This window comes from Nerophis ophidion, linkage group LG05, assembly GCF_033978795.1.
Source record: "Nerophis ophidion isolate RoL-2023_Sa linkage group LG05, RoL_Noph_v1.0, whole genome shotgun sequence".
In the NCBI taxonomy this organism is placed as follows: domain Eukaryota; kingdom Metazoa; phylum Chordata; class Actinopteri; order Syngnathiformes; family Syngnathidae; genus Nerophis; species Nerophis ophidion.
This window is the reverse complement of record NC_084615.1, coordinates 64,900,997-64,911,502: the sequence shown is the minus strand read 5'-3', so window position 1 is coordinate 64,911,502 and position 10,506 is coordinate 64,900,997. Positions and strand designations below refer to the sequence as shown.

At 39.4% G+C, this 10,506-nt stretch overlaps 1 protein-coding gene across 3 annotated transcripts in view; it reads left to right on the top strand.

Moving 5' to 3' along the window:
- The first annotated feature begins 4,056 nt into the window (after nt 1-4,056).
- Nucleotides 4,057-10,506, top strand: part of slc7a2 (solute carrier family 7 member 2) — a 32,217-nt gene continuing 25,767 nt past the window's right edge. For 2 of the 3 annotated variants that reach the window (XM_061901796.1, XM_061901794.1), the window contains exons 1-5: nt 4,057-4,477; nt 6,614-6,991; nt 7,071-7,226; nt 9,732-9,897; nt 9,975-10,111. In XM_061901796.1, the coding sequence (XP_061757780.1) occupies nt 6,622-6,991; nt 7,071-7,226; nt 9,732-9,897; nt 9,975-10,111 (829 nt within the window). In that variant the 5' untranslated portion in view covers nt 4,057-4,477; nt 6,614-6,621. Of the gene's footprint in view, nt 4,478-6,610; nt 6,992-7,070; nt 7,227-9,731; nt 9,898-9,974; nt 10,112-10,506 lie in introns of all 3 variants that reach the window. The other variant, XM_061901795.1, reaches the window with a different exon arrangement.

Below are 10,506 nucleotides of genomic sequence, written 5' to 3'. Positions count from 1 at the left end.
CACTAACAACTTTAACGACCCCCTGCGCGAAACCATTGATAACATAGCACCGCTAAAGTTAAAAAAGGCTCCAAAAAAGCGCACCCCGTGGTTTACAGAAGAAACTAGAGCTCAGAAATTATTATGTAGAAAGCTGGAACGCAAATGGCGCACGACTAAACTTGAGGTGCACCATCAAGCATGGAGTGATGGTTTAATAACTTATAAACGCATGCTTACCTTAGCTAAAGCTAAATATTACTCAAATCTCATGCACCGTAATAGAAACGATCCTAAATTTTTGTTTAGTACGGTAGCATCGCTAACCCAACAAGGAACTCCTTCCAGTAGCTCCACCCACTCAGCTGATGACTTTATGCAATTCTTTGTAAGAAAATTGAAGTCATTAGAAAGGAGATTAAAGACAATGCGTCCCAGCTACAACGGGGTTCTATTAACACTGACACGATTGTATATACGGCGGATACTGCCCTCCAAAATAGTTTCTCTCGTTTTGAGGAAATAACATTAGAGGAATTGTTACAACGTGTAAATGGAATAAAACAGACAACATGTTTACTTGACCCTCTTCCTGGGAAACTGATCAAGGAGCTCTTTGTATTATTAGGTCCATCAGTGCTAAATATTATAAACTTATCACTCTCCTCGGGCACTGTTCCCCTAGCATTCAAAAAAGCGGTTATTCATCCTCTTCTTAAAAGACCTAACCTCGATCCTGACCTCATGGTAAATTACCGACCGGTGTCTCACCTTCCCTTTATTTCAAAAATCCTTGAAAAAATTGTTGCGGAGCAGTTAAATGAACACTTAGCGTCTAACAATCTATGTGAAACCTTTCAATCCGGTTTCAGGGCAAATCACTCCACGGAGACAGCCCTCGCAAAACTGACTAATGATCTATTGCTAACGATGGATTCTGATGCGTCATCTATGTTGCTGCTCCTCGATCTTAGCGCTGCTTTCGATACCGTCGATCATAATATTTTATTAGAACGTATCAAAACACGAATTGGTATGTCAGACTTAGCCCTGTCTTGGTTTAACTCTTATCTTACTGATAGGATGCAGTGTGTCTCCCATAACAATGTGACCTCGGACTACGTTAAGGTAACGTGTGGAGTTCCCCAGGGTTCGGTCCTTGGCCCTGTACTCTTCAGCATCTACATGCTGCCGCTAGGTGACATCATACGCAAATACGGTATTAGCTTTCACTGTTATGCTGATGACACCCAACTCTACATGCCCCTAAAGCTGACCAACACGCCGGATTGTAGTCAGCTGGAGGCGTGTCTTAATGAAATTAAACAATGGATGTCCGCTAACTTTTTGCAACTCAACGCCAAAAAAACGGAAATGCTGATTATCGGTCCTGCTAGACACCGAACTCTATTTAATAATACAACTCTAACATTTGACAACCAAACAATTAAACAAGGCGACACGGTAAAGAATCTGGGTATTATCTTCGACCCAACTCTCTCCTTTGAGGCACACATTAAAAGCGTTACTAAAACGGCCTTCTTTCATCTCCGTAACATCGCTAAAATTCGCTCCATTCTGTCCACTAAAGACGCTGAGATCATTATCCATGCGTTTGTTACGTCTCGCCTCGACTACTGTAACGTATTATTTTCGGGTCTCCCCATGTCTAGCATTAAAAGATTACAGTTGGTACAAAATGCGGCTGCTAGACTTTTGACAAGAACAAGAAAGTTTGATCACATTACGCCTGTACTGGCTCACCTGCACTGGCTTCCTGTGCACTTAAGATGTGACTTTAAGGTTTTACTACTTACGTATAAAATACTACACGGTCTAGCTCCATCTTATCTTGCCGATTGTATTGTACCATATGTCCCGGCAAGAAATCTGCGTTCAAAGGACTCCGGCTTATTAGTGATTCCCAAAGCCCAAAAAAAGTCTGCGGGCTATAGAGCATTTTCCGTTCGGGCTCCAGTACTCTGGAATACCCTCCCGGTAACAGTTCGCGATGCCACCTCAGTAGAAGCATTTAAGTCTCACCTTAAAACTCATTTGTATACTCTAGCCTTTAAATAGACCTCCTTTTTAGACCAGTTGATCTGCCGTTTCTTTTCTTTTTCTTCTATGTCCCACTCTCCCGTGTGGAGGGGGTCCGGTCCGATCCGGTGGCCATGTACTGCTCGCCTGTGTATCGGCTGGGGACATCTCTGCGCTGCTGGTCCGCCTACGCTTGGGATGGTTTCCTGCTGGCTCCGCTGTGAACGGGACTCTCGCTGCTGTGTCTTGGATCCTCTTTGGACTGGACTCTCGCGACTGTGTTGTATCCATTGTGGATTGAACTTTCCCAGTATCCTGTTAGATCCGCTCGACATCCATTGCTTTCCTCCTCTCTAATGTTCTCATAGTCATCATTGTCACTGACGTCCCACTGGGTCATAATTGTCACCAATGTCCCACTGGGTGTGAGTTTTCCTTGCCCTTATATGGGCCTACCGAGGATGTCGTGGTGGTTTGTGCAGCCCTTTGAGACACTAGTGATTTAGGGCTATATAAGTAAACATTGATTGATTGATAAATCGATTCACAGTTTTCAGGAATATTTTTTTTTCTCCTGAAGAATCAGTTTTTGAAACGATTTTCTAGGATATCTCCTACTTACTCAATATGTCATATGTCAGCAGCCAAGAGGAGCTTTTGTAGCCTGTAACCTGTTTTAAAATGGCTGTCTTATAATTTTTTGCACCAAATAACATAAGAAACAATTTGAAACGAGAAACGATTCTGGATCGATTCGTCACCCCAAGATTGAGAATTGACTATTCACCTTAGCTGCCAGATGGCAGCAGAGTGTTGAATATCTTAACATCTGTTTTGTGGCAATTCTATCTTTGACTACAGTTTCAGTTGCTATGTAGAGTGGCAGTTTCCATCATTTTCAGCTGACTGCATTGCAAAATAATTAATCCCCCTTTCTCTCACGTGAGATCCACCCAGGAATGGGGCCATATAAATCCCTTGCCTACTGTATGTATCTTTGTGCATCTCGTTATGCATTACATGTACAGTACGTATTACATAGATAGATAGATAGATAGATAGATGGATAGATGGATAGATAGATAGATAGATGGATAGATGGACGGATAGATAGATAGATAGATAGATAGATAGATAGATAGATAGATAGATAGATAGATAGATAGATAGATAGATAGATAGATAGATAGATAGATAGATAGATAGATAGATAGATAGATAGATAGATAGATAGATAGATAGATAGATAGATAGATAGATAGATAGATAGATAGATAGATGGATAGATAATACTTTATTGATTCATTCAGGAGAGTTCCCTCAAGAAAAATGCTCTTACTCTTGATGACAGAATGTACGTACTTAACCTGTGGATCCACCTGTTGCCAACATTTTGGTTTGGTGGTGATCTGTGATATGTTTCCAATGCAACATTTGCCTTGAAAGTTGCAATAAAGGTTGGGAAACACTGAAAGCCACATTAACAACATGTGGTTTGCCATCAGTATGCAGATCACAGAAATGGCCTCTGCGGCCAAAGAATGATGTAAGTTGTGAGCGTAAGGACACACTCTGAGCGAGAGCAGCTTGTTCCTTCCATCGAGTCTCTGGTCTGTGGCTCCATTGATGTCTCTGGAGGCCAGCTGCTACCTTCCCACTGATGTTTTAGGCCTGTTTGAGCTTTTGCCAGAAATAGGCTACTGCCCGCTAACCTAAGTTGCAATAACATGTTCCCTCAATTTTGACGCCGTAACTGTACCAAACCAAGTACCCATGCAGGATTGTGTTTCCTGATGCGACCCCAAAAGTGAGCCGTGATATCGATTCAAGTCCGTGGGTCCAACAGCTCAGAGAGCATTGAGCAATACCTGTCACCCATTAGGAGGAGTACACACCACCCCTTTGCTGTTGCTCGTCTACCCTTCATTGACCAATCAGCTGCCATGCTTTTAGCAGCCTGCACTGGGTAAACACTAGTTCTGACACGTTGTTTGTCAATGCCGGTTGCTTAAGCATTTATCAGTGCTCGGTAAGCATCCACACCTGGGCTGTAGACCTCAGCGGGCATTAACAACTACTATTTCCACCATAACAGTATTTACCCTTCTTTTTCTCGCTTGCGGGGAAGTGTGTGTTAAAAATATGGCAATATTCCAATGGAACAGCATGGAAAGGAAGAACGGGGACATCTCTCACCAGGCTATAGAGGCAGAGTACAGGGGCAAGGCTAGGCAGACCCTATGAAAGAACACTTGGGACAGAGGGGAGGAGTAAATATCCTCTGTGCACAGTTTGTACAGTCAAAGAGGTGAATTAGTGTGAAGCCCAGAAACTTAGGCTGCAGCTCAAGTCCTACTTAGTCGATCTGCAAATGATCCATGCTGACAGGCCGTGCTACTTTTTGCTGTTTTACCTGAATTCTGGCCTTCTAACATCCACTCAGGGATCACTCTAACAGGTAAGACCATACAGCATTTATAATCAAGCATATATTTGCTTTAAATGTGGCTCTTTATGTCTTTGGCATGGTTTAATCTTTTTGAACAATAATTTTTATTGATTACAACGTAAATCAGGGGTGTCCAAACTTTTACTGAAATATACTGTAAAATGACACTTTGATACATTTTGTGCATTATAGATCAATATATGTTGGGTGATTTGCAAAAACATGACATTATCTTAGCTCATGTGTTGTAGGTGACGCAGCAAAGTAGTTGTATTGTGTCCAATACACATTATTATGAATTAATGTAATTTCCAGAACATACAAAGATAGCTGCCAACTGCAAGTTGGTGTAAATTGTGTGTTTCCAGTGTTTCTTTTCCATACACTGTAATATAATGCAAGAGGCGCTGTAACAAATTGTCCACATTGTAATGATAATGAGCTGCCATGTCCATAATACACTTGTCATGGTTTAAATATCCACTCTTTAGTGCAGATTAATGCACATTTAGATGGTTATCGGGGTTCATTAATGGTTAATTTAATCCAAATTTACACCCAGAGAAATGCATTGAGTGTAAAGCAAAGATATTTATTCCACTAATGATTAATGGAAACAATTTCTGTAGATCTTTTTTGTACATTGTACAGTAGAGTAGTAAAGAAGAATTACTCTGCAGCTTCTCTGTTTCTGAGCAATATTGGAATGCGGTTGTTGGGCCATGCTGATGCATTCAGGGCCCCTTTGTGAATGCATCCCTTTCATGTCATACTGTCTGTATGCACCGTAACTCCAAACAATAGAGTTCTAATAAGATGTTCACTTAATGAATGGCACCCCACAACACACCTTGGCAGCATTCCTAAAAAACGTATGTCAAAGGTTTAGTCTATAGTTCATCCCTCAACAAAACCCTTTGTGTTCTATTTTAACTGACTTGCCTGCATTTAAAAAAATATATATCTGTTTCTCAGCGGTACTCAGTTGTAATCCAGTCTTCCGCCACTTTTGGCAGTAATGACAATATCAAACAAACAGAAGAAGTCTGGAGTTAAACTCGTAGAAAACTTTCTTAAGCGCAAAATATATGACTACGTTTGAGAAGCTTTATTTTATTTGCACTTAAATTTTATTGAATGTTTAGTTAAGAAACATTACTTATGTATTATCAATTTAGTTAGGATACAACGTAATTGTATGTCAATTATCTTTTCATCAATTTTTTCGAGTGTCTTCTTTTGCAGTATATTTGATTAGTATTTATTTTTGTAATCAGCCGGATCTAAGTCTTGATAATCATCTTTGTGATTAACACATGCTTTCATATCTTTTAACAAGGTTGTACATTGTAAGTGGGTTAGATATAATAATTGAATAAGATTAGAATAAGAATATTAAGTGTTAATATCTGAGTGGGCCGCCGGTCCCCTATGGAGTGGAAAAGTTGGGCCCTGAGGTCAAAAAGGTTAAGAGCCGAATGCCACAGTGCACCCCGTAAGATAATTTTTACTCACTAGCATTAGCTTATAGCTATAGATCGAAACTATTTTGTTTCCCCAACCATTGGAAGGAAGAAAGTGAGTATGAAGAACAGTGCAATGTTATTTATTGAATCAAAGAAAGATATTAAAAGAAATCAACTTGATGAAGCAGTTGGAGTGTATCACTGCCAGTCTGCACCATACTGAAGAAGAATGATTGTAATGCCAGCCAAAGACGTTAAAATAATATCTAAACGGGAGGCATTTTTCATGAAAATCTGGAGAAGCTCGTAATGGTGTATTTGAAAGAGAAGCAGCTTGAAGGCGGTTAATGCATAAGTCCACTCTCCAGGGTAAGTGGTGTCCATCATTATTACATTACTTCATAAAACTACGGTAGTTCTTTGTACTATATTCTATTGTATTGTTTTTTTAACAATATTTATTATCTAAAAGTGTGTTTTTCTTTTTAAAAGGAATGTTACATGTCGTTTTTTTGGAAGGGGTTGGGGGAGGAGCGGGATGGACAAGCACAAATAACACGTTTCCATTCATTTCATTGGGTAACGTTTTTTCGCAGTTGTATGCCATGTCAACACCGTAGGCTATATGGCAAATGCAAATATTGTAGAGAAACTCAGAAATTATTTTCTGTCTCAGCAGGCCACAACATGTTGGAGCAAGTTCTGTCGTTCGGCCGCTCTCTGGTGCGCCGAAAGTTAGTTGACCTCAGCAGCTTGGAGGATTCGAAGCTCTGCCGCTGCCTTGGTACCGTGGACCTCATCGCCCTGGGTGTAGGAAGCACTCTCGGTGCTGGTGTTTATGTACTGGCTGGAGAAGTGGCCAAAGGAGACTCCGGTCCCAGCATTGTTATCTCCTTCTTAATTGCGGCACTGGCCTCCGTTATGGCCGGCCTTTGTTATGCAGAGTTTGGAGCCCGTGTCCCAAAGACTGGTTCTGCTTACCTTTACAGTTACGTGACTGTAGGGGAGGTCTGGGCCTTTATCACTGGTTGGAACCTGATCCTCTCTTACGTGATTGGTGAGTTATTTACCAAATGACCGGCATTGCTGCGTTATCTAGATGCTGCGTTCTCATTTTGTCTTCTGTTTTCTTACAGGAACCTCCTCAGTAGCTCGGGCTTGGAGTGGAACATTTGATGAAATGACAGGAGGGCACATTGAGATATTTTGCAAAACTTACTTCAGCATGAACTCTCCTGGTCTGGCTCAGTACCCCGACTTCTTTGCTGTCTGTCTGATTCTGCTGCTGTCTGGTAAGATATCAAATAATGACTGGATGAGGAAAAACAAATAAGGAATTGTCATAGACGATTAATGTATCTCGCCAGGCATCTTCTAATTGTTTATGATACTACGGTGCATATTATTTGCCCCTTGCCAAGATTCAAAACTGTTTTTCGAGATATTTCTCTAGTTTTAAGAGCTATTTAGTAATTTTTCGTCATTGACCAATCTTGATTTTAACATGAATGTTCTATTCTAGTTTAATATGTCAACATTGAGAAACTAACTATTCAAATAAGATAAAATATATTGTTCAAAGATTTTGCAACATTTTGAGGGTGCTTAATTTAAGATGTGCGAGTTGAATAATGAATGTTTTCAGAATAAAAAACGTATTTCGATCTTAAAAGTCCTGCTAATTTTTATATATACAAATCTTAATTTAAGATGTCTTATCAAGTAAAATTATATGTCCATGCAGTATAAATAATATTTATTTCTTAAAATCTAATCTTGTTATCTCAGCTATTTTTTGCAGTGTACTGTTAGTATGTACAATTTGAACCTGTACTACTTAACCTGTGTTCTGCGTACAAAGAATGTAATATGCAAACCTCGTTTGCATATGAGTTGGGTAATTGTGTTAGATGTGAATATAAACGGAATACAATGATTTGCAAATCCTTTTCAACCCATATTCAGTTGAATGCACCACAAAGACAAGATATTTGATGTTCAAACTCATAAACTTTTTTTTTTTGCAAATAGTAATTGACTTAGAATTTCATGGCTGCAACATGTGCCAAAGTAGTTGGGAAAGGGCATGTTCACCACTGTGTTACATCACCTTTTCTTTTAACAACACTCAATAAACGTTTGGGAACTGAGGAAACTAATTGTTGAAGCTTTGAAAGTGGAATTCTTTTCCATTGTTGTTTTATGTAGAGCTTCAGTCGTTCAACAGTCCGGGGTCTCCGCTGTCGTATTTTACTCCTTATAATGCGCCACACATTTTCGATGGGAGACAGGTCTGGACTGCAAGCGGGCCCGGAAAGTACCCGCGCTCTTTTACTATGAAACCACGCTGTTGTAACACGTGGTTTGGTATTGTCTTGCTAAAATAAGCAGGGGCTTCCATGACAACGTTGCTTGGATGACAACATATGTTGCTCCAAAACCTGTATGGACCATTCAGCATTAATGCCCATGCCTTGGGCACTAATACACCCTTATACCATCACAGATGCTGGCTTTTGAACTTTGCGTCTTTAACAATCCGGATGGTTATTTTACTCTTTGTTCCGGAGGACACCACATCCACGGTTTCCAAATATAATTTGAAATGTGGGCTCGTCAGACTACAGAACACTTTTCCACTTTGCATCAGTCCATTTTAGATGAGCTTGGGCCCAGCGAAGCCAGCGGCGTTCCTTGATGTTGTTGATAAATGGGTTTTGCTTTGCATAGCAGAGTTTTAACTTGCACTTACAGATGCAGCAACCAACTGTAGTGACTGACAGTGGTTTTATGAAGCGTTACTGAGCCCATGTGGTGATATCCTTTACACACGGATGTCGGTTTTTGATGCGGTACTGCCTGAGGGATCAAAGGTCCGTAATATCATCGCTTACGTGCAGTGATTTCTCCAGATTCTCTGAACCTTTTGATGATTTTACAGACCGTAAATGGTAAAATCCCTAAATTCCTTGCAATTGCTCGTTGAGAAATGTTGTTCTAAAACTGTTCGACAATTTGCTTACAAAGTGGTGACCCTCGCCCCATCCTTGTTTGTGAATTACTTAGCATTTCATGGAAGCTGCTTTTATACCCAATCATGGCACCCACCTGTTCCCAATTAGCCTGCGCACCTTTGGGATGTTCCATATAAGTGTTTGATGAGCATTCCTCAACTTTATCAGTATTTATTGCCGCCTCTCCCAACTTCTTTGTCACGTGTTTTTGGCATCAAATTCTAAAGTTAATGATTATTTGCAAAAAAAAATTAAAAATTTAATCAGTTTGAACATCAAATATGTTGTCTTAGTAGCATATTCAACTGAATATGGGTTGAAAATGATTTGAAAATCATAGTATTCCGTTTATATTTACATCTAACGCAATTTCCCAACTCATATGGAAACAGGGTTTGTACATATGTACATATAGACATTCATACATATACATTATATATATATATATATATATATATATATACTGTATATAAACAGTATATATATATATATGTAAATTTATACATATATACATACATACATATATAATTACATATATATTGTATATACATATACTGTAAATATACATACACATTTAGATTGAAATCAAGTTGCAAAAATGATTAATCAATTTAGAATCGGAATAAAGAAAAATAGCGATTTGGATGTAAATCAAGTTTTTTTGATCACCCCTTTTGGTTACAATAATTTGAACAGCAGAGGTCTGCAGTGCATGCAAGTCTACAGCATTTCTGAACTTTTTTAATCAAAGTTTTCACATTCGCTGTCATCGTGCTCACGCAGGACTTTTGTCGTTCGGAGTGAAGGAATCCGCGTGGGTAAATAAAGTCTTCACCTCAGTCAACGTGCTTGTACTCCTCTTCGTCATTATCTCCGGCTTTGTCAAAGGAGACACACGCAACTGGAAGATAACGGAAGAATCTCTCGTAAATGTCACCATAATTGTCAGGTACAGTACTTCCATTATCACACAGTACACAACTCTGTCCACGAGATAATCACTTTATTTGTCATTATTGTTTTTAGGAACTTATCGGTGACGGCCAACGTGAGCAGTGATTACGGAGCAGGAGGATTCATGCCGTATGGTTTCAGTGGAACGTTAGCCGGGGCCGCCACTTGCTTCTATGCGTTTGTGGGGTTTGACTGCATAGCAACAACGGGTAGGACCTCACATTTACTAGAAAGAATGAACCTTTCTCTTGTGTTAGCGTTCTGTTACCATCTCTTATGTTAACGGGTCGGTTTTGACCCATGTCTTAAATCAGCTGTAAAATACATTAAAAACAGTTATCTATCATCCATTTTGTTTCTTGTCTCTCGGTTACCTTGTTAGGCTTCCTTAGCCATGAAAATATTGGTTTTAATATTTTTGGTGTGGGCTATTGGGCCTTTTTTTTGCCAGTTTACCTCTCAATTTCAATTTAAAAAATGGTAAAATGAATCGTATAAATAAATAAAAGGTCGTTGTGTTACCTGACTATTACTGAGGGGTGTTAGAACAGGTCTCTTAAATACATTTGTTTTATTTATTTTTTCATGTTAATAATTTTAGACT